Source organism: Myotis lucifugus, unplaced genomic scaffold (genome assembly GCF_000147115.1).
Source record: "Myotis lucifugus unplaced genomic scaffold, Myoluc2.0 scaffold_418, whole genome shotgun sequence".
In the NCBI taxonomy this organism is placed as follows: domain Eukaryota; kingdom Metazoa; phylum Chordata; class Mammalia; order Chiroptera; family Vespertilionidae; genus Myotis; species Myotis lucifugus.
Window position 1 is genome coordinate 830,470 of NW_005871466.1, and position 25,682 is coordinate 856,151.

At 39.5% G+C, this 25,682-nt stretch overlaps 1 protein-coding gene across 1 annotated transcript in view; it reads right to left on the reverse strand.

Annotated features, from left to right (window-relative positions):
- GALNT11 (polypeptide N-acetylgalactosaminyltransferase 11) overlaps positions 1-25,682 on the reverse strand; it is a 73,903-nt gene that overhangs the window by 32,894 nt on the left and 15,327 nt on the right. Inside the window, exons 2-4 of the mRNA XM_023743891.1 lie at positions 23,964-24,143; positions 10,967-11,299; positions 2,371-2,398 (exon numbers count right to left, since the gene is read on the reverse strand). Of these exons, the coding sequence (XP_023599659.1) occupies positions 2,371-2,398; positions 10,967-11,261 (323 nt within the window). The 5' untranslated portion in view covers positions 11,262-11,299; positions 23,964-24,143. The remainder of the gene's footprint in view (positions 1-2,370; positions 2,399-10,966; positions 11,300-23,963; positions 24,144-25,682) is intronic.

Genomic DNA, 25,682 nt, shown 5'->3' on the forward strand with positions numbered 1-25,682 from the left:
TAATGTTGTGGTCCCACCCCATAACAAAGAAACAGAATCTCTCCGGAGGAGGAGGCCCAGAAATCAGGATTTTAAAAAGATTCCCAGGTGATTCTAATGTGCAGCCAAGGTTGAAAATCACTGGTCTAGGCCTAGGGCAGTGATCGTGAACCTATGACACACTTGTCAGAAGTGACACGTGAACTCATTTTTTTAGTCGATTTTTCTTTGTTAAATGGCATTTAAATATATAAAATAAATATCAAAAATATAAGTCTTTGTTTTACTATGGTTGCAAATATCAAAAAATTTCTATATGTGACACGGCACCAGAGTTAAGTTAGGGTTTTTCAAAATGCTGACACGCCGAGCTCAAAAGGTTCGCCATCACTGCCCTAGGGTCATAAATTTGTCAGCTGCAGAGTATCTCCTGAGACAAGTGGGGTGCTCTCAAACAGCCCAGGGCATTCTATAAAAGGTAGTTTCACGCCTCAAACAGTAAAAATGACCACATCTGGGAGACATGGACTATTCTATCCTTTCAGACAGCTGAACCACAATTGCTCTCTTCAATCTAGCAATTTTCCACTAAAAGGGCAAGGGGATCTGGACTTATCAATCAGCCTATACTACCTGGCTCTCTATAGAGTTAGTTTATAAGAGAACGTGCTTGCTCTGACTGGTGGGCTAGGTAGTTAGAGCATTAGCCTGTGCACTGAAGGGGGAGTTCAATTCCTGGTCAAGGGCATGTACCTGGGTTACAGGTTCAATCCTCAGCCCTGATTGGGGCATGTGCACGAAGCAAACAATTGATGTGTGTCTCTCACATTGATGCTTCTCTCCCTCTCTCTCTCTCTCTCCCCTTCCACTCTCTCAAAACCAATGGAAAAAAATATCCTCAGGTAAAGATTAACCAAAAATTTTAAAAAAGATTAAAAAGAGCCAGGCTGTGTGGTTCAGTGGTTGTGCATCAACCTATGAACCAGGAGGTCAAGGTTCCATTCTCTGTCAGGGCACATGCCTGGGTTGCAGGCTCCATCTCCACTGGGGGGCGTGCAGGAGGCAGCGGATCAATGATTCTCTCTCTCTCCCTATCCCTTCATCTCTGAAATTAATAAAAATATTTTTTAAAAAAATAAAAAAGAGAAAGATCTTAATTCTACAGCTAAGCTAGAGGTGGATATTTGTGGGGTTATTCTGACTGAATCTGTGGGGAATAGATGAGCTGGGATTGAAAGATAAAGTATTAGCAGAAGTGGAGTGGATTGGGATGGTCAGAGAACCCAGAACAACAGGGCAGCAACTCTGGAATGAGGAGAAAGAAAATCAGTCTGACAAAAGGTCCCTGAAGCAAGCTGAGAAGAGGTGAAGCCTGTGCAGAGACTGACATCTGCCCACAGCTCATCTTCAAGGTACCAGGTTGTGGGGGGAGGGGGGGAGGCAGGGGAGGGGGCATCCTTTGTATGCTCAGCCACGCATACTCCAGCAGGACTCACACCATTTTAATCAATTAGCTACTCGTTTTTCTTACCCTTATTTTAAGAGTGGCTTCCTTCTCAGCTATCTGTTTCTCAAGAAATACTATAGCCTAAGAACTTTCCCAATGGATCAGTTTTCAGGCAGTAAAAGAATGCACAAATAGAAGAATTTACTTTATTGGAATCAACTCAACTATACTGAGTCACCTTAAGGTTTAAAATGTTACTGAGGTAGAATTAAGTTTATGTTTTCATTCTACCATAAAAATAACATCTTCATACTCATTGAGTCTTGAGCCTATAAGTGTTTAAAAAAACATTTAATTTACTAACTTTTAAGGTTATTTGTTAAGGTTAGAATCAAAATTCTAATATTTGTTTATAATTTATAAGAATACTACATGTGTGTACACTGACTTTGAGATTTCCTTGGAACCTTCAACATTAATTCTGATATAAATTCTAGTAATCGATTAATTATCGAGGCTACCAAAAAAAAAAAAAAGAAACTTGGAGATAAAACCAAGGAAATTTAAGTAAATGCCATTATGCTCATTCAAAATTGCCTACTGAAATGACAGGGGGAAAAGCACAAACAAATGCAACTTGAATCCTTTACTGAAAGAAACAAAGGAAATTATCATCTGGGAGGCTAGAAAGCCAGAGCACGCCCTCTTCTGCTACCTGAAAGTCCATCAGATCTGTCTCTAGAACAGAAGGAAATGAACCCTGTGGGCATCTAGGCATCTATATTTGCATAAATTTCTATTCATGGTTGCTTTTGTTTTCTTTTTGGTTTTTCCCTCGGCTGAAGGAGGGGAGAAAGGAACAATGCTGAGAGTGGGGTGTGGCAGAGAGGTTCTGCCTAGGAGCCGGGAGGAAAGAAAAGGAGGAGGAAGGACTAACTACTCACCCTCCAGCCACCAGGCCTGGATTTGACTCTAAGGAGGAGGGGCCCAAAGAGGATGGAAGGGGCTGTTTTCCTAAGGACTGTTGTGTGCCTGGAGGTGCAGGCATTGCTTCACGGGGCCCAGGTGACGGAGTGAAGCACAGTTGGGAGGAGAGGCGTTCTACCCTCTTCTGGAGGAGCCGAGTGCCTTTTCATCACCTTGAGGTCACAGCTGTGGAGGCAGCTGGGGCACGGAGACGTTGACGTGTCCATTTTCAGTCTCACGATGGGCATCATTGGCGGTTACTGTCCACCATCAACAAAAGGAAGCCGGTGAAATGGAAAAGCTTGGCAGACAGACTGGTTGGGGAGCACAGGTAAGTCATACCTGATACCCCAACATTTGGAGGCTTTGCAGGGAAACCTCTACTCCAGCACAAGGAGGGCAATCCCCGGAACCCTGGATGCTACTGCCAACGGAAGTTCTTCTGAACTTTCAGCCACCGATGAGGAGGTAGGAGGCCAGGGAATCCGATTACGTAAGAAAAGCAAGCATGGCCGGTGCCCAAGGAAACTGTGAAACTCCACAGAGGCTGAAGTATAATCTGAGATTAAACTGTGGTTTGGAAATTGGAATCATCCATTGAAACCTTGGTGACCAGTTAATCTTATTGTCCCTCAACAGCAGAAACTTAGTGGACTTGAATTTGAAAATTGCTTCACTAGAACTCTTCCCCATGTCTCTACCTCTGTGCATCTTTTAGCTTTGCATTTGCAATGATAAAACTGTAACCCTAGGTACCAACTGCTTTAACTCTCAGTATGGAGTCAGTTTCCCAAAGAGGATGGTGACAGGACCAATTCACCATTATTGCCCAGAGGCACAGCTCTCCTGCCTCACAGGCTTCTTGCCAACCTGTAACTGAGTGTCCATAAGCCAGGTCCGCCCCCCCATAACGTCAGATGTGACCAGGGTGGAAAGGTGATTTGACAGCAAACGAAGACGTGGCAAAAAAAGAAACCCCTGAAATGAAGGCCATGGAAGGTGACAGTTATTGGGGCTGTTCACGAATGTACCCATCCCCTGGGCACAGGGCAGGATCAAACATCCAGCATCCACACTGACCACATCACTTGCTTTGACATGTCACATCGGGGTGAACATTTTCATGGCCCTCGTATGATTCATCCTGTTTCCTTAACCCCGTACAGCTGGGTAAGAGAAATGTTGAGATGGGTCCCTGAGTGCCTGTACTAAGCAGAAACTATAAGAGTTAGAGGTGAGAGCCAGAGGAATAATGTTTATTACTATTGATATAACTCTCTATTTATCTCCTGAAAACATGGGATATATTTACATCAGAAAATACATTTGAAACTTTCCCCACCCCCCAAAAAAACAAAAAACACTTTATAGGACATAACATATTCTAAGGAGTTTGTTATTTTTATCTTAAAGGATTTTGAGTAAGTCAATTCTTTTAGCTTATATTCAACATGAATCTGACACATAGCAAATCATATTTTGTGGCAAATAAGATTATAGACATTTCCATTATGTAATGACTGTAGCATGATCTAGAAGTTTATGTCTCCTTCAGAGAGTATACAACATAGAGATGTAAATTCTTTTCATCGTAATTCTGCATAAATGCATTGCCAAACTTGGCTCTTGAAAGTGATAAAGTGCAGATGTCTACAGCTGCAATCATAAAAATGTAATTGCTGAGGAAAAATATTTCTGATCCATTGGAGGAATTTATTACAGAGGGATGCAACTTTGTAAGTTATCACACAGAAAAAAAATGAAAGTGAATGATTGAAAGATATCCCAGGCTGAACATTCCTGCAAAATGACCTAGTGATTTACCTGTGCCCAGAAAGGAAAAAATAGATTAGAGATAAATCAAGTTTGGTGGGAAAGGCTCTGGTAACTATAAGAAGAGCAGAAAAAAAGATTTACGAATAAATGAATTTAGAAATCAGAGTAACATAATAGTATTGTGACCAATTACTCCAAAAATTAAAATGTAATTTTGACTTTGAGTTATACACCGAGGTGGTAAGTAATATCCGTGAAACCTTAAAAGCAAAGGAATATAAAATGAAGATAAATAATGAGGAAAGGTGAGAATTTTTATAATGTGGCTACTAAGTTGATAGCTTTATCTAGTGGCACTATCCATTTAAAGATCATGAACTTCTTTTGGAATGTTTTCCAATATAACCAGAGAATATATTACATATATAGGTGCTTTGAAAACTACATATACATATTATTACTGCTGTTGCTTTTAAAAGAGAATCGGGGGGAGAGCTTTCAGAATTTTTTTTTTTAATTTTTTTTTTTAATTTTTTTTTAAATATATTTTATTGATTTTTTACAGAGAGGAAGGGAGAGAGATAGAGAGTTAGAAACATCGATGAGAGAGAAACATCGATCAGCCGCCTCCTGCACATCTCCCACTGGGGATGTGCCCGCAACCCAGGTACATGCCCTTGACCGGAATCGAACCCGGGACCCTTCAGTCCACAGGCCGACGCTCTACCCACTGAGCCAAACCGGTTTTGGCGAGCTTTCAGAATTTTATTATTATTACTAAATACAGACTTTTTTACATTTTAACAATACTTTAAATGATAATTTTAGATGCTATTCATTTTATAACAATCAAAGCTTCCCTTGGTTCATTATCTATTTTTCCCACATTTTTTAAGTTCTTCTGCAGTTACTCTACGTTGTAATTTCCATGCAATTAATACCTGGATTATGAGAGGCTCCAGTAGCTTCTCTACAGTGAATGTTTGGACCTGCAGATCCTGGGGGTCAATATTCAGTGTGACTGGTGTTTCAGCTGACATGCTGCCTGTGCATGAAAACAAAATACATTTATTAATTTAAAAAAATATGTTCTAAAGGAAGGCACTAATTAAAATCAGAGAGTGCATGAGATTTCAGGCCCTCTTCCTCGTATCAGCTGTAGCCCTCCGAGGACCACGGTGTCAAGTCCACGGACAGAGAAGTGAGACATTCTCCAAGTGTTCTTAGAGGTCGTGCTGTCTGAGCTCAGGTCCTCTAACTAATTCATCTGTGCTAGCATATCCATGACTGAAATAATCACTCCGCCCTGGAGGCTTTGCATTTGATCAGGAGTCTTGGTGAAAAGGAATGGCCAAGCTGGTGAGATACACCTCACAGCACTCAAGTCCTTTGACTTCCAGGACACCATGGCCCTGAGGCAGCCAGAGTCCATAGCTTCCCTGTTCTTGTTAATGGTGACTCAGATGAGGAGCCAGGTAGGACTCGGTAAGACATCTGACACATCTCTACTTGTTTGGGGTATTGTTTGAGGATTTTGATGGGAGAAGAAAGTTGGAGGCAATTTACTTTCCTGTACAGAAAAGAAACTAATATAAATTAGCACAGTTATAAAAAGAAAGAAGCAGCTCTGAGAAGACATTGATAATAAGTGTAATTTAAAAATTTATGTAGACTTACAATTAAATAAATCATATTTAAAATAAAGATAATAAATTCTCAAAAAATAAAAAAATAAATGTATAGTCCACAGAAATGTGTATTACTATCAATGCAAAAATCTTCCCACTTAGCTATTACCCATTTTCTTCTATAATTTCTCATATTTGCAGGCTAGGAAAACATAAGAATCTTCCCCTAGGAAGGATCCTGATATTCCCTATGATACCCGTAGACACTAAAACAAAAAAAGAAATAGAGAATATTACTTTCATTTTAGTTTCTCTATTTATTATTGTAGATATAAGGGTGAATAATTGTTTCCTCTTTAATTTGCTGATTGGCTCTATGAATGGACTGATGATGGATTTATAGATGAATGAATGGATGCATGCATGAATGAGTAAATGAATGAATGAATGAGCATACATTTTCATGGTATCTCTCTTATCCAGGATCAATCCCTTCAAGGTTCCTCTGAATCTCAGTGATTCTAGAGGAAAGAACTGTTGTTTTTCTTATACCCCTGCCTCCAACCCCTAAGAGATACCAGAATCTCAGGGTAGGGCTCATGTTTCCTCCCAGCTCCTTCCCCTGACAGTCTACCCCCATTCTCCCCATTCTCTTCCTAGCGTTTTTCAACTCTCACTGGCCTGACACCATAAAATCAGCATCTCTTTGCTCTTCAACCTCTCCCACTCTAGTGGATCCTTTTCCTGTACCCATAAATGTGTTACATATATATTCAAAGAGAATCATGATCTCTCTCTGAGTGTGTCAGTGAAAAGCTCAGTGCTTCACAAGGCTCTTCCACACTGTAGACCTGATAACCAGCAGAGAGAGATTCACACACACACACACACACACACACACACGCACGCACACACAACCATCCTATCACTACGGTGTCGGGTGAATTTCCCGCCAAAATATAAGATGGCGCGGGCAATTATTTAGGTTTCCCGCGCAAAATCAGAGTTAGTTTAAAATGCCTATATCTTTTGAAGTATGGGTTCAATTGAAATGAAATTTTCGGTTTCTTGTGTAAAAAATGAAAATTTATTCAATCACAGACATTTTTTTATCTATTCAGTACATAAATAATTCGATATATATAAACTAAATACGAAAAACCCAAAAAATACTTATTACCTAAAAATATACACATATTTTTAAAGTTTAAAATAAAATTTTCATAATAAATCAAAACAAATAGAAATTAATAGTTTTTTAGCGTATGATATTTTTCAAAACACGCCCCTTTATGTAGAGGTATATTGCAAAATTTGCACATGTAGCGTGTCTCACTGCGCAATTTATGAACGGAACATACGCGACACCTTCTCAAAATGTTTTTCTTTTTTCCACTTCCGACAATTGCCTGTAACGTATGCTTTCTCATGTCCATCGATAGCCTGCATGGTGGATCAGATGTAGGTGGTTTAGCCCGCATTCCAGAAGTAGACGGTACTGGTTGAAGGTCTGGAACAATGTCCATGTCCTCTGGAATATCATCCGTCAACCAGTGGATAGCTGTTTGTTTCAAAAACATTTTAAAACCCATTTTTCTTTGCCTCACTGATTTGTAAACTGCATAAGAATTAAATAATGCGCAATTTATCATATACATTGCCAACCTTTTTGTCCATTTGACCGTCCTCCGCAATATCGAATAATATGAAAGGTATTGGTCGGCCCGGTCAACACCTTTCATATGTTTATTGTAGTCAATGAGTGCATTCGGTTTGACAATTTTCTTTTTTGATGTTCTGTCAATATTCTGACTTTCTTCCATCTCCGCAGAATGAATCGAAGAAATCAGGTATACAGGCTTTTTTGATTGCCACACTTGTAACAATATATCATTTTTCCTTATAAATTTTGTTTCACCTTTTTTCAAAGAAATTGTTTGAAAATCTTTAGGTATACCTCGATTTTTCCGGATTGTTCCACATATTCTGAATTTGTTTTTCATAAGTGCTTCACAATTTGCGACGCTATTATAATAATTGTCCATATATATATGGTACCACGAATCAGTGTATGGAGACACTACTGTTTGTATCGTTTCCAATAATCGCTTTCCTTCGCCGCAATAAATTTCCATGTTACAGATATATCCTGTATCACTTTCGCACAACAAACGAACCAATATTCCATATTTAACGATCTTGCCAGCATTATATACCCTAAAGAATAATCTTCCCCTCCAAGGTACGATCCCTTCATCTAGTGATAATTGCTGATGAGGTTTGTAAATATTTATAAATTTAGGCACAAAATAATCTAGTACTGGTCTCACTTTGCAAAGTCTATCTGATTCATTTACGATATCCGCATTATTATTGAAGTGCCAAGCTTTCCATATCTGTCGGAACCTGTCTCTCGTCATCGTTTTACCAAAATATGGCGTCTCCGTCCATGGCTCCGTGGTCCAATAGTCATCTCTTCTATCTTTGCGCACCTGTCCCATGAGAACAATTAACCCTAAAAACTTCTTCATCTCTTGAGGGGTTATATCTTTCCACTTTAGGCTTTTTTTTGAAAGTTTGAAATTATTCCTATTTTGATTATAATACCTGTTTGACTCCTCTACAAGAAATTCAAAAAAATCATCTCCGATAAATAATTTCACGGCATCTTCTATATTATTTATAACAGCATCTGTGTTTAATCCTTGATGCCCTAAAAAATCTTCTAAGACCGGTGGATTATCAACATGCGACCATTCTTCTCTCCCGCCTTCTATATCTGACTCTGAGTCAGAGCTGGAGCTCGAAATTCTTCGTCGCCTCAATGTCCTGGGACGCACCATTACTTCATCATCACTAGAATCTTCATCACTTGTACTCGCATTTTCAAGATCGCTATCACAAGAATAATTGGACAACTTGTCTGCACAAAACTCATCATCACTATAGTCTGAATGCTGCGACATTCTAGGTTAAAGCAAATAAAAATAATACTAACTGAAAATAGCAGTACTCCGATAGATATCTGATATAAAAAAATAATTATTATGCGAACACTTTGCGGAACGATTTTATTTTATTTGGTTAAAAAATTCTATATGAATGTCTTTATCACAATATATTTAAATATTTAAACACGTAATAATATTCACAAAACTCAAAACTAAAGACGTCCGGACACAAGAAGTATTTCTCAATAACTATTCTCTTTGCATGGTGAGATATCCAGGGATATCGGTTATAAAATGAGAAAACAATACATTGGTACCCTAACGGTATTGTACTCGACCAGCGCCATAAAGTGTTCTCTACTTACAAGGGATTTTTATGATACCTATTACCCCAATGGGTATGAAACGGTTCGCATACACAGGTAGGTATCTTTGTGAACGGCAAACAAACAAATATTTGGTAATACGCAGTTACAATCGGCCCGAGTTTACACGTTTCCCGCACTCCACCGCAAATCTATATGAACCGAGTTAAGACGGCTCCCGCGGAGTACGCGCAATTCACGCGAGCCGACTTAACTCGTTTCCCGCAATCCAAGTGTTAAATGGCATTTAAATATATAAAATAAATATCAAAAATATAAGTCTTTGTTTTACTATGGTTGCAAATATCAAAAAATTTCTATATGTGACACGGCACCAGAGTTAAGTTAGGGTTTTTCAAAATGCTGACACGCCGAGCTCAAAAGGTTCGCCATCACTGATCTAGGCTAATACACTTTTGAAATGCCCCCTTTCAGACATCTCAAGAAAGCACATAATCTTAAGTACCCTGTAATTGCATCCCTGAGTTGCTTTTCTTCCACCTCCATGTAATCTTTCGTACATTCCTTCCTTAATTTCTAATGCATAAAAGAAACTGCAAACTGTTATGCTTAGAAGCATTTATCTCCATCCGTTGAGATCTTGATCCCTCTTTTTGGCTCAAATAAATTTTTATAAAACACTAGAGGCTGGTTGGCCACCGCAGTGAGCGTCATAGCAACTGGTCGTTCCATCATTCTGGTCGCTTGGCTCTTATTTATATAGATTTCTACATGTTTGAACATTTCTTTATTAGCTGTAATAGATTTTTTGTGTATTCTTTAGGATCTTTTTGAGAATTTAGTTGTTCAGTGAGGCAATTTGGGTTTGTCACTTCAAAAAGCAATAATTCTCTCACTGCTTCTTTCTAAGGCAAATATGATAAACCCAACATTACTTCTGTATAAAAGTTTACCAAAATAACTTTGAATAAGAATTCTTCCCACTAATACTCTTAAAAGCCTACATGGCTATTTGAAAAAGATTAGAAGATGTATTTTATGAAAATGGAGTATTAGCTTCTGTTTCCTATCATTTTAAATTCTTTTAACTTCATGTATTAAAAAAATCATTAAATCCTAGAAACTGATTTTATTTTTTTGAAACTATGATACAAAAATGTTTTAACATTTCCTTTATATTTGTCCATCTTTCAATTTCTTTAAATACTATTTTATGCTTCCATGATAAGATTAAATTCCTTTTAAGTTTTAAAGAAAACCAAAATGGCTCATTTATGCCTTAAAATAAAGTTTGCTAAAACCAGTACTTGAGATTTATAATATTCAAAAACATATACAGTCGATTCTTGCTACCTCCTTGAACAGAATTTTTGAAGAGAAAAGTTTCTATTTTATACTCAGATTTTATAAAATTATATATTTATTAAATATTTACAGCAACTTAGTATAAGCAGAAATTAAATATAAGTAATCTCAAATTATTTCTCAACCCAGTGGTTTATGTTGTTTTAACTAATTCTGTAACTTTTAAAATATCTTAAATAGAGTCAAACATGTTCCCTTATTAAATAATAATAGCAATTAAAATCCTTCCCCACAGGTTCTACTGTCTTTCCAACCACTTAATTTCTCATTTTCTATTCTGGACCTTACTAGTTTTTCCCAAGTCCTCATAAAGTACTGAAGTCAGAATTGGACATATTAGAATATAACTTCTCTCTAATTCTGCAAAATCATAAAGACCTCAGCTAGTTCATGAATGAAATAAACTGGTGGGGGAAAAATGATACATTTCTGATCCCCTGAACAACACATGACTTAAAGAATAATTAAAACTTAAACTTCCAATGATTAGATATTGACATGCTGCTAGCAAAAATCAAATACACTTACCCAATTCAGAAGAGAATTTCATGTTGCCTTTTTCTGCATCTTCAATATGATTAGCTATCACATCATCAATCTTGTTTTCTTTGAACTGTAATTCTAATATTCGACTTGGGCCTCGGGTGAAACGGGGATAGAATTTTTTGGGGAATGGCCCATGGGGCCCAGACCCCTTGATGGGCACATTCTTAAGTGGCTGAGTCACTTCACTGAAGTTGAAATAAACAAAAAGCAAAACCGTCCAGGTTGCAGATGTAAAAAGGCATCCATAACAGAAATATCGAACTGTGATGCTTCCCATTATAAACCTAGCATAGCTGAAGGGCCATTTTCAGTTTCCTAAAAGAGAAGGATAGATAAGTTAGACACTTCAGGATATCTGTAAATCATCCACCAAGTTCATATTCAATGTTTCTCAAACCAAGTTGCACTTCTGAACTATTTACTTAGGATCCCTATGCATACTATTAAAGATTCAAATGGAAGAAAATATGAGAATAGCCAAATTAAAAAATAAATGCAACAATTAAAAACACAGGCCAATGAGTTAATTCTCAGAAAACCAATGGCAGCAAAACAGCTGACTTATTCACCTGTCCGCGTTAATGGATACTGCTCCACCTTTGTTCTGGATTGCTTTCAGTGAGGTGTTTTTTCAGATTCTAACTTTTAATGAGGGAAATACCAGTCCAACATGTGTGATGACAGTACATCTAAGATCCCTTCCAACTATAAAATTACAACTCTTTTAACTCAAGGATCTTAAAATCTGTTATTAAAAATAAGCAACTAAAAAAATAGTTCTACTTTCTAATCAAAGATTAAGCCTACCCTAATGCCTACTCTAGATTAAACAGTTACATTTTAAATAACCAAAAGCGCTGTGGACTAAAAGGGGCCACATGCTAACCTGACTAACTCAGGGAAGGCCTGCGTGGCAGCCTTGCAAACTCAACAGACCTAACGTAACCACAAAGGATGATCTGAAATTAAAACATTTAATCAAAAAGCAGTTTATAGTGGACTAGAGGCCTGGCACACAAATTTCGTGCATGGGTAGGGTCCTAGGCCTAGCCTGCGATCAGAGCCATATTCCCCAACTGCCCACAGCCAGCCCCACCCCCCACTGCCATCCACCTCCAGTTCCCCGTTCGCCATCGGGTGTTCGGAGCCTGCTGGCCCGGGGGAGGTACCAAGAGGTTGGCTGTTCCCTCCCGCTTGCCGGCCCCGCCCCCGCTGCAGGTCGCCCTCTGTGTGGGGCAACCCGCAGGTGTGGGCCTTGGCCTGGCACTGCCTGCGTCCCCCACCACCCACTCCCGGTTCCCCATTCGCCATCGGGCAATCAGAGCCTGCCGGCCGGGGAATGTGACCAAGAGGTGGTCAGTGTACCTCATAGTGACTGGTCGAGCGGTCGTTCTGGTCATTCTGCCATTAGGGTCAATTTGCATATTACCTTTTTATTATATAGGATTGTTATGTCCTAGGCCAGTATCTTCCCTGACAAAGATCAACTTAGATCTTTACTGAGCCTATTGTCTTTTTGAATCTAAGATAACAGAACTTTGGAAAGTCAGGGTAACTTTTAACTTCCCTTTTTCTGGACCCCTCTGGGCACAACATATGGCGCCAGGGCGGGGACTACAAATCCCTCATTGTTATTGTTATCGTGTTAATTGTTGACTGTTATCTATCCTTTACCCACCTAAGTAAAAGAAGCATGGTGTCTATCATTTAATCTTTTATCCAATCCTAGAGGTTTCCAGGCTTTGCTTTCCCTCCCTAATCTATCACAAATGGATTCCCTCTAACCCACTTACATCTCCACCTTAGATGGTAAAATAGGTGAAAAACCCCACTCTCCAGAGCATTATCTCAATTTGTTGAGCTTCTGCTTCCCAGCAATTGTCGACAGTTTGACTCAAATAAACTCACAAAAATTCTTTACAGACTTGAATGTTTTCATATGTTAACAGAGTTCAAATAATTCTATTTCCCCTATCCTTATGATGTCCTATAAACAACAGAATATCGAACCAATTCATGTTTCTCTCACATCGATAGTTCTCTGTCTTTCCCTCTCTCTTCCACTCTCTCTAAAAATCAATGGAAATATGTCCCTCCCTCTCCAAGGTATTTTTCTGGGAGGCAACCAAGTTGGCTGCCCTGTTTGAAAAAAAAAACAATGGAAAAATATCCTCGGGTGAGGATTAAAAAACAAACAAATAACATAGCACTGAAGTTTTCCCTACTGTCAGGTAGAAGGGAAGCCCAGGAGTGGATGCATGCCACCGCAAGGCAGATGGTGACGGAGATAATGGACCCTCCCAGGAATTCCTAACAGGTCAACATGCCGACCCCTCCGAGGCGGGAACTTCCTCAACTCATGCCCCCCGCCCCTCACCAAACACCTGTATAAAAAGAAGTGACCCCCTCCCTGCTGGCACGAATTCACTGGCCCTGACTTTGGGGCTTGTAGGGCTCGCCCGAGAACTCGGATTAAACCTTCTCCTTTCCCTTTTCTGACCGGCTTGATTCTGTTTCCTGCGTCACGAACTTTACACCTACACTTTTTGATATCTGGTCTTCATGGAGGCCTCACAAAACTTCCTGAGGAATTCTCTGTAAAGAGACCAACATACATACAAAATAGTCTCACAGAATATTAGGGCACAGAAACCCTATATAAGTAATGTACAAATAGAAGAAATCTATGAAGAGATACTAATGCATTACTCCTTATTTCTACAGTATGAAATAATTTTAGAAATAGTAGTATTACCACCACCCCAAATCCAAACAAAGCAAATCAGCACTGTTTAAGTCCAACTTCAAAAATTAAGCTGCTAGTACGTTATGCCACAAGTCTAGAAGATGGTCAGTAAATAGCTCAATTCTTGCCAACCAAGTAGTTATTTTACCACATGTCAATTCAAAAGCTTAAAAAACAAACAAAACAACAGCAACACCCAAACAAACAAAAACTCTCCCACTACAACAATACCAAAAAATCGGGAAATGACTGCAGCTCAGAAGGAAAGTCAGGCACCAGTGAAAGTGCTGTCCTGTCAGCTGTTAGCAAATGAAAGAAATGCACATAAAAACAACTGCTTTATTTAGAAGTGGAAGAAAATATTCTCTAAGCAATGTGAATGGAGCCATCAAAGAAAATAAGACATAAGGTTGCAAATTTGCCACTTTGCAACAAAAATGTAAAGAATAGAGACATTTAGGTAAAACATTAGATTTTTAAACTAAAATACATTCTAAGTTCCTAAAATATTCACTTGAGGGTAGGCAAAAACCAAGCAAACAACATCAAAAACAAAAGTACCATTTCTTGAAAAGGCCATGGAATTCTGAAGTACACAGGCTGCTGATTCCAATAAGAAACTATACATCTAAGGAGCCAATCCCTTCTTCAACTATATAATGAGATTTCTATTTAGATTGTTTCCTCAAACCATTCTAGGCCTTCCCACTTCCACACTGGCCACCTTAAACCCAAACACAGAAGGGAACCATGCAAAAGGGACAGAGAGGGGAAAGCCAACCAATTCTTCCTTAACCACAGGAAGAAGCCAGAGGACTCTTCCATCAAGCAGCTCTGACCAACAGATGGACACTCTGACATTAATTCACATCTTTTCCTTTACCCCAAGTCCCACCAGCTTGTTGGGCAATGTCCAGAGCCCTTCAAAACCCATCTTTAAAATTTCTTCATTCATGTTCCTCCTATACCCGTCCACCCATATTCTATATAAGTAACCCTGCCCCTACCCTGATTCACCATCGTTTGGAACTCATCTAATAAATAACCTCTTAAATCTTAAATTAAAGCCACACTCTGCCCACAACCCTAACTTCCCAGCGGTGTCAGTCTTATCCACGCTACACTACTCTTCAACTTCACTGCAGACAAAGTCCAGTTACTCAACCTTTCCTTTCTCGTACAGCTTATATTTCTTTTGTTTCTGTGTCCAGGTACACATCCCTTAATGTCTTTACTTTTTTCTCTATTTGCTTGGAACATGTTGGATAATATTAGAAAGTGCTAAATGCTAAGGGGTAAAATAAGACAGGGAAGAGCAATACGAAGTGGAAGAGGGTGTGTGAAATTTTAGGTAGATGGCCAGGGAAGGTCTCACTGAGAAGGTGATACTTGAATCAAGGCCTGAACAAATCAGTAAGCACTACAAATACCTGGGAAAGAGCTGTCCATGCAAGGAAGCAAAAGCAAAGACCCTCAAAAGTAAGTGCCTGGTGGGGTCAAAGAGTATGCATCATGTAGACCACATGCTCTGGTCACAAGACAACCACACAGATTAAAAAACAATCAATGACAAAAAAAAAAAAAAATAACTAGAAAAATGAAACATATAAATGGAAATTAGAAATTATTTAGAACCAAATAGTGAAAATACTTTTCAAAACTTATGAGATGAAGCAAACACCAAATTTAACTAAGAAATTAAAACCTCCAAACAAAAATCAAAATCTGAACATTTAATCTAATCTGTGCTAACAAAATAATGAATCCAGCATCTACAAAGTCTGTTTGCTATTCCTTCCATAGGCAATTACCTAGGTCAAAGCAAATGTTTAAAGGTCAGTTAATACCAAAACTAGAGAACAAATTCTTTCAATAATAAACTTGAATAGTTAAGTAATCCAAAACTTCAGCAGTTAGATATCACTGTAATATATTTTTCAAAAGGTAAATGAATAAAAGGATAACCAGTTGTGTACACGAACTTTCAGGGAAATAAGGCAGTATGGTTTTATGTTTTTCTTTAGTCATGGTCTGGTAGTTGCTCAGGGACACCTGTAAGTTGAGAATCAGGGTTTTGCCAGGGGAATACAGAAGAATGAGGAGAGGTATGTGCAATGTGCTGATTAGAATGACAGACCACAGGTCAAAGCCAGGCAAGGAGAAATGTAAGGAGGTGGAAGAATGGAGCAGGATGAAAACCACGGATGGGCTAATGTATTAGAGGGCCTGATGTGGCTGAATAATTGCTGAAGTTATGTTACCTGAGAGAGTGATCTGGAAAGACTGAGTGTTGTGGTTGGAAAATGAGCTGCCAACACTCAGACTGTGGAGAGGTACAACTAGTGATATATCCTTTCCAGATACGGAACTAGAGATTTTCTAAGAACAATTTGCCTATAGTGCAGGCACACCTGAAAACCACACTTATTATTGCTACTGTTAGTATCTACTGTTGTTATATAAAAAACTAGTGGCCCAGTACACAAAATTCATGCACATTAAAAGGGAATTAATTAGAGGAAATAATTTAATATTGCTATTTGCCCTTTCTCTATAATAGAAGTGTCAGAAATGAAAGAAAATTAGTAAAATGTATATGAAAATCTCCCTCCTGTCAGAGTCTGGGGCACGCTGCAGGACCCAGAGTCAAGTCCCCGCCCACCTGCACACACCACGAAATCGCACAAGACCCAGACCCGGCCGGCCCCACCCCCGTCAAGCCCCACAGGGCGGGGGGCGCAGCCTCAGGTCCCCCGGCCTGGTGCCGGGAAGGGGGCACGGCCTCAGGTCCCCCGGCCTGGCACCAGGGTGGGGGGCATGGCCTCAGGTCCCCCCTCAAGCCCGCCGGGCTGGGAGGCACAGCCTCAGGTCCTCCAGCCCAGCACTGGGCGGAAGGTGCGGCCTCAGGTTCCCCAGCGTGGCCTCAGGTCCCCTGGCCCTGGTGCCAGGGCAGGGGGGCGCAGCCTCAGGTCCCCCAGCCCTGGCACGAGGGCGTGACGACCATTTGCATATTAGCTCTTTATTATATAGGATTATATAGGATGTGTTGTGGCACACTAGATCACAGAAGTCTAAAGTGTCATGAGATCTCAATCCATTTAAATCCCTGCATCATTATCAGATTAGAATGAGGGGTATTTCTCAACAGCACAATAATTTGAGCTAAGACCCATTTTGGGATGCTTTTCACGGTCAGTTTCTCTCAACAAAGAATGCAGCATACACCAGCTACTAAATTATGCTCCATAAAGTAGTTAAATCATGTCAAGTTCACTGAGACAATTCCTGTTATGCAATGTCACTCTATACATGATACTTTAAATCAGCGGTCGCCAACTGGTGGTCTGCAGATCACTGGTGGTCCGTGAGGTCCAAAAGGTTGGCGACCACTGCTTTAAATCATTCCATTAATCTTCTACTCATAGTCTATAAATATACTGAAGAATCCAACATTTTTTTTCTGAAAAATCATGAAATAATCCTAAAGGAAAGGCTAATATCTACCACAGTAGGAGCAGCTCTATATGCCAGACACCATGAAAGGTGCTAGGGATTTGTATTTTAGGCTCTATCATACTAAGAAAAAAAAAAAATTCAGAAAATAAAGATGAGCAAAAAATTAAAAACCACCTGAAATCTCACCACTATTAATGTTTTGCTGTAAATTCTACCACTTATTTTTAATCTCTCCATATTAGCTATAAAACGTTATACCACTATCGGCACTTACTGAAAAATAAATTTAATGAACTCAGGTTAGTGGCATTATTGATACTTTTCTGGTTACTTTGCTTTATTTAAAACATTTTCTACAAAGAACATATGTATGCCTTTAATAATCAAGGCAAAAAAATTATTAGGAAAAAAATTCCTAACTTAAAAAATATAAGAACAGATTGGAGAGGATTAAATGTTAAGGCTTTGAATCTCAGAAGCAAATGGGGATTTTAGCTAAAAAGAAGTTATTTAATCCCATTAATTTGTCAAAAATTTAAGAATAAAATCTGAACAATGAACATTCTAAAGCATAATTTGAAAAACTGTTTTTCTTCTATGAACCATTAACTAGTTTGAAATTTGTGTGCCTTTCACTGTTCATCATTTTTTTACTACAAGACTAATGCAACATTCTAAACAAGACAGCTTTCATTTTCCTTTAATACAAAATAATTGTTATAATATTTAATGAAGTTTAAAATGTCTACCTTTAAATGTTACATTTTTACCTTTGAGTAGTTTCCAGCTATTTTCTCGTCAGGATACTCTCTATTCCAAAGTGTCAAACAGCAAACATTTGTTAGGTTTTTCCATAAAAGAGACACATCGGATTTTAATTCAGCTAGTCATGTGAGTACAAATACTGATTTACAACAGTGCCCTTCCTAAATACCCCTGTGAAATTACCAGGTGATGACAACACAAAAGCACACATTATTATTTTTCATTTGTTATCTGCCCTGTAAGACTAGAAGAAAACATTGCCACCAACATGTTTCATAATTGCAAATAAGAAATTATTGAATGAGAAACGGTTCAGAGCAAATTCCAGACATCATATGCTCTCCAGAAATAATCAACCCTTTGACATCCTCTGATATTTATGAATCTCCTCTAAGAAAATCTAAGGAGAACATAAACCTATGTAGTGTCTCTATTTTATAACTCAAAGGAAAACTGCATGCTGATATTGATGGGAGAAAGAAGCAAAATTAATTAAATGCTAAAAAACAAACTAAAAGGACAGACAACATGACAAAGCACCTAAAACAGCCAAACCTGGGATACCTACTTGGTCAGTGAATATGGGCTGGTAGAGGCTAACCATTACTCTTTAATGCTCTGTCCGATCTAATGCCCAAGCAGAAAAGAGAAGCTCTCCCTGGTTAAGACAAGGAGAGGACATAAACACTTCATGGAATCATTACATTGCAGATCTTTCTAACCATACATTCTACTATAAATATTTAATCTGCTTTATTGGGATGTCATATTTTAATAACTCATTTCTGACCCTATGTGCCACTCAAGGAAATACCCTGACTGCACCTGTATTTATCTAAACAAAACAGCTCATATTATGTCAACACAGGGGTCATAAAATCAAATGTAGTCAGAAGACAACCAGATAAATGAGGAAAAAGAGAGAAAACGTAAGAGCGGTGGAAGTAACAGGGCATGTCCCTCACCTAAAGAAATCATTTGATCCAGTGATCCTACTTCTAGGAATATTATCCTAAAGAAAACTGAAACACCAATCAGAAAGAATGTATGCATTCCTATGTTCATAGCAGCACAATCTACAATAGCTAAGATCTGGAAACAGCCCAAGTGCCCATCAGTAGATGAGTGGATAAAAAAGCTGTGGTTGCCCTAACTGGTTTGGCTCAGTGGATAGAGCGTCGGCCTGCGGACTCAAGGGTCCCAGGTTCGATTCCGGCCAAGGGCATGTACCTTGGTTGCGGGCACATACCCAGTAGGGAGTGTGCAGGAGGCAGCTGATCTATGTTTCTCTCTCATTGATGTTTCTAACTCTCTAGCCCTCTCCCTTCCTCTCTGTAAAAAAATCAATAAATTAAAAAAAAAAAAAAAGCTGTGGTACATTTATACCATGGAATACACTGCAGGTGTAAAAAAAAGGATCTCTTACCCTTTGAGACAGCTTGGAGGGACCTGGAGAGTATTATGCTAAGCAAAATAAGCCAGTCAGAGAAAGACAGGTATCAAATGATCTCACTCACATGTGGAATCTAATGAACAAAATAAACTGATGAACAAAATAGATCCAGAGACATAGAAGCATTGAACAGACTCTGGAACCTCAGAGGGAAGGTGGAGGAGGGAGGGTGGGTGGGTGGGAAGAGATCAAAGAATTTGTATGTATATATACATAACCCATGGACACAGCAGGCGGTGGGGGCGGGATAGAAGGGGTCAATGGGGGGAAAAGGGAGACATATGTAATACTTTCAACAATGAAGATTTAATTAAAATAAAAAGAAATTTAAATTCCAAAATTGCAAAAGCTCTGTTGATCAGCCAGCCTCCATAAAATAAATAGTATGAAAACACTTAGGAACCCCAAAATTATGCAAGCTATTATCTCTTGTTCTCATTCTGCCCACAAAAAGGGATTAAACCCAAAGTACATCTAAAGAGGGTGATCACCCTCAAGAGAACTCAATCTTAACTTTCCTATAATCCAATCTCTGCCTTGCTTTCTTCTCCCTTCATATAATCTTCCTTATGTCCCCTCCTTAATTCCAAATGCATAAAAGAAGCTACAAACACATTTTTAAAAATATATATTTTTTGATTTCAGAGAGGAAGAGAGACAGAAACATCAATGATGAGAGGGAATCATTGATTGGCTGCCTCCTGCACGTCAGACCGAGACCGCAACCCAGGCATGCGCACTTGACCAAAATCGACCCCGGGACCCCTCAGGCCACAGGCCAACACTCTAACCACCAAGCCAAACCGGTTAGGGCTACAAACACATTTCTTGAAAGCATTTTTCTCTGTTGAGATCTTGGTTCCAGGAATATCCTCTGTTTGGCTCAAATTACTATAAAAATTTTCTACAGGTTTGGGTGTTCTTAGGTCAACAAAATTAAAAATAGAACTAGCCCTGACCAGCACTGAGTAATGGTTAGAGCACTGGCCCGAGGACCAAAGGGTATAGGGTTCGATTCCCAGTCAAGGGCATGTACATGGGTTGCAGGTTAAACCCCCAGGCACCTGCAGGAGGCAACCAACCAACCAATGTGTCTCTCTCACATCAGATTTCTTTTTTTTCTCTCCTTCTCTCTCTGTTACAGGCAAAAATAGAATATTGGGGACTAGCTATAAGATACTAGAGGCCCGATTCACAAAATTAGTGCAAGGGGCTCGGCCATCGCAATCCCTTGTAGCCTCGGCCAGCCCTCGCAGCCCCGGCTTCATCCAGAAGGTCATTCTTCTGTTGGGTCTAATTAGCATATTATCTCTTTATTATATAGGATATTAACCTTGATTGTTTTGTTCTAATGAAAGAAAGTACATTCTGCTCTAGCTGGTTTGGCTCAGTGGATAGAGCGTCAGCCTGCAGACTGAAGGATCCCGGGTTCAATTCCAGTCAAGGGCACATACCTGGGTCCCGGGCTCCATCCCCAGTATGGGGTGTGCAGGAGGCAACCAATCAATGATTCCATGTCATCATTGATGTTTCACTCTCCCTCTTCCTCTCCTTTCCTCTCTGAAATCAATAAAAATATATTTTAAAAAAAGAAGGAAAGCACATTTTAACCTGACCTGGGAGTTAACCTTGGAATGTGGTCCATTCTTATTGGAGAACTGCCTATTATCATGGAAAGATTAACAACCTTGTTACCCAAACAATGGAGTCCTGCCCCAGCCAAGTGGTCTTCTTCACTCCTGTAATACCCATTTTGAATGCCTATTCTTATTCCTTTGCCTAGTTCCCCAAGTAATCTTTGTCCTACCCCGTATAAGCAGCTGGCTTATGAGGGAATACAGAGCAGATTTTCGTGGATGTCCGGCTGCTTTCCCATACTGCTGGCAGTATTGGAATAAATGCTCATATGGTTCAAATCTGTCTCTGCTTAATTGGTTCAAGTACTGACAGGCAGCCCAGACCCACTGGTTGTCTAGTTTGATCTCCCTCTCCCTTCCACTCTCTTTTTAAAAGTAAATAAATAAATAAATAAATAAAATCATCCAGCCAGTATGGGTCAGTGGTTGAGTATTGACCCATGAACCAAGAAGTCGCTGGTTCAATACCTGGTCAGGGACATGACGAGGTTGCAGGCTCAATCCCCAATAGGGAGCATGCAAGAGGCAGCCAATCAATGATGTTTCTATCTCTCTATCCGCCCTTCCTCTCTCTCTAAAATCAATAAAAACTTATTTTAAAAATAAATAAGGAAAGAAAAAAATCTAGGGAAAAAATATCCTTAGGTGAGGACTAACAAAAAAACAAAAAATAGATTTACATACTACACAACTTACATACTAGACAACCTACACTGGTGATAGATTAGGAAGGCTTTCTCCCACCTTCCTAATCTATCATCAATGGATTTCATGTAACCTACTTATGTCTCCTCCTTTGTAATGTATAAAACAAGATTTTAAAAATGCCATTCTTTGGAGCATTATCCCAATACATTAAGATTCTGTTTCCCAGCAGTTGCCAACAGTTTGGCTCAAATAAACATAAAAATTCTTTACAGGTTTGAATTTTTTTACATTAACACTAGCAATTCCACTTCTGGGTATTTATCCTAAAAATCCAAAACACTAATTTGAAAAGATATATACACCCCTATGTTTACTGCAGCATTCTTTACAATAGCCAAAATATGGAAGCAACCTAAGTGTCCAAATGGATAAAGAAGTGGTGCATGTATACAATGGAATATTACTCAGCAGTAAAAAAAGAATGAAATCTTGCCATGTGCTACAACATGGATGGACTTAGAGGGTATTATGCTGTTAGGTGAGTCAGACAGAGAAAGACAAATACCGTGTTATTTCACATTTATGTGGAATCTAAAAAAACAATAAATGAACAAATAAGACAGAAATGATACAGAGAACTGATAGTCTCCAGATGGGAGGTGGGTTAGGGAGATCTTGGTGAAAAAGGAAAAAGGGATTAAGAAGTACAAATTGATAGTTATAACAATAGTCATGCAGATATAAAGTACAGTATAGGGCAGCCGTGGGCAAACTACGGCCCGCGGGCCGGATCCGGCCCGTTTGAAATGAATAAAACTAAAAAAAAAAAAGACCGTACCCTTTTATGTAATGATGTTTACTTTGAATTTATATTAGTTCATACAAACACTCCATCCATGCTTTTGTTCCGGCCCTCCAGTCCAGTTTAAGAACCCATTGTGGCCCTCGAGTCAAAAAGTTTGCCCACCCCTGGTATAGGGAGTACTTTATATAATAAAAGCCTAATATGCTAAGTGTCCAACTGTTAGTTTGACCGACCAGTCGCTATGACATGCACTGACCATCAGGGGACAGACACTCCAACTGGTAAGTTAGCTTGCTGCTGGGGTCCGGCCGATCGGGACTGGGCAAGACAGTCCTGGGCTGGACACGCCCTGGATGAATCAGTGCACAGGGCCGTTTCTGCCCGATCCCCCGCAGGCCAGGCTGAGGGACGCCACCAGTGTACAAATCCATGCACTGGGCCTCTAGTGGTTAATAATGTAGACGTTAAGAGATGTCCAAACCTGTAGAGAATTTCTATGAGTTTATTTGAGCCAAACTGACAGCATATGCTGGGGAATAGGATCTCAAATGCTCCCAAGTATAACAGTACAGCAGTTTCTTTTTTTTGCTTCTTTTTAAAAAAAATATATTTTTGATTTCAGAGAGGAAGGGATGGGGGAAGAGAGAAATATCAATGATGACAGAGAATCACTAATTGGCTGCCTCCTGCATGCCCCCTACCGGGGACTGAATCTGCAACCAGGCATGTGCCCTTGACCAGAATCGAACCAGTCCACAGGACGACGCTCTATTCACTGAGAGAAACTGGCTAGGGTCGCAGTTTCTTTTATGCATCTGAAATTAAGGAGGGAAAAGGGAACATTACGTGAAGGTGGGAGAAAGCAAGGCATACAGGGATTGGATTATAGGACAGTTAAGATTATTTGCTTTCTCTCGAGAGTGGTTAAGTCTTAGTCTGAAAGGGTGGCTCATGCATTAGAAGGATGGGTCTATAAAAAAAAGGAGGAGGATGGGTCTAAAAAGAGGCATTTCTAAGGTGTGTGAACCTAGATATAAAAACAATGGTCGGGCTTGCTTACAGCAAAGAAAAACCCCTTACTAAAGTCATTATATTCCTGGGACATGACTACCCCCACCATGACCTGTCCAGTTAGGAATTTATGATCAGATCACCCTGTGTGGTTACTTCCCATAAAACCCCCTTTTTTTGGTCCACACTTCATAAGGTATATAAACGTATAATCACTATATTATACTAGTATACCTAGAATGAATATAATAATGTATGTCAACTATAATTTAAAAATACATTAAAAATTTTTAAATAAAAAAAGGGGGTAACTTTTGCTTAGAAGCCCAATCCTAACCTTAGAACAAGAGAAGCTGGACAAACTGAAAATTAATGATACTTTTGGACCCATCAGAGAACTAAAGTTACAGGGCAAACTGCCACCCAAACCTGGAGAGATACAGCTGAGATCTGCTTACCTGGAGCAAACGCTACTGGAGCCATAAACTTGTGCTGGAGCTGGGTGTGAACTGGCATGAGCGTTAGAAACTCCAGAATGCAGTCCTGGGGGCTGGCACACTTCTGTGGGCTTTACCTCCAGGATCCCCACCAGGTCCTCAAGGTGAAGGTGAAGATCCCAGAAAGATCCTCTGGTGAATCTGGCAGGAGAGGGAAAGAGTAACCACTGTGAAACAAGCCCAAAGCCTTCTCCATAAAAATGGTTGGTCTGGCCCTGCCAAGGCAAACTCTGGCAGGACTCGAAATTCCATAATCTAGGAGCTTTATTCATAGCAACATAAATTTATATTAAGTGGATTATATTAAGCGGATGATGTTATAAATATCCAAATAGCCCTTGGCAGAAAAAAGGTTTCCCACCCCTGGCTTATCGGAAGATTGGGAACTCTGCAGCTAGGAAAGGGAGTAGGTTGCAAGGAGGAAAAGCTACACCTTGGAGAACCCTTGTGAAGGACACAGGCTGAGACTTAATTGGAAGGTTACGGAACTCTTACACTTCCTCTTGCTTTACCACCAGAACAACAGTAAAATACACATTCTTCTCTAACCCACATTCACCACTGTTGACCACATTCTGGGCCATAAAACATACTTTAACAGGCATAAAAGATAAGAAATCACACAAAGTATGTTCTTAGACACAATGAAATTAAACTAGAAATTAATAACAAAAAAAAAAACACCAACCCTCAGATATCTGGAAATTAAAGCCTCAAGAGAAGTTTAAAAATATTTTGAACTGAAAACAAAATTTTTTGAACTGAAACTATAACATCAAAATTTGTGGGATGCAGCAAAAGGAAAAATTAGAGGGAAATTTATAGCATTAAATGCTCATATTAGAAAATAAGAAAGATCTGAAATCAATAACCTAAGCTTCCACCTTAGGAAACCAGAGATAGAAGACCAATTTAAGCCTAAGGCTACCAGAAGAAAATAAACAGAAGCCTATAAAATTTAAAACAGAAAAAATAAAAAAGATAAAAGTCAATGAAACCAAAAGCTGGTTCTTTAAAAAGATCAATAAAATTGACAAATCTCTAGGCAGGCTGCTGTACAGACAGACAGACCTGAGCAGAGCAAGATATGGGGAAGGTCACCAGGATGGAAAGTCCCAGGTGCCTAGCAATGAACAATTAATTGTAGGGTGGGACCTCACCCCCAGGGTGCCTTTTCCTCCCATACTACAATGCTGGTCATGCAGTTTGAACCCTGTGACCTTTCCTCCCTAGAGATAACATCTATGTCTCAGATGCATTTCAGCTCCAGGCCCAGATAAACAACAAAACCAGCCATGGATGACATCAGGACCAGCTGCATTGAGTAACAGGTCAGTCAATCAGTGGAGACCACAACCCTGACAGGACACACCTGGAAAACTGCTGAATATTCTATTAAGATCTTTCCCTGGGACCTCCCCTAAAACCTCTGCCCTTAAAACCCTTCGGACAGAGGACTCAGTGTGCTCTCCCTCCAGGGAGCACATCCCTGCCTTTCCCTTTCCTGGCCTGTCCCCTCCAGGCCCCAGGCATATTACTATTAGCTTCCTCACTCCCAAGCTCCAAGGGCCCTTCCTTTACCTCTACAACTGTTTCCTAAGCCCATTTCTTCAGGATACTTTTTCTACCTCAGTAATTTACCCAATAAATGTCTCTACATTTGGGTCTAGACCAGGGTGG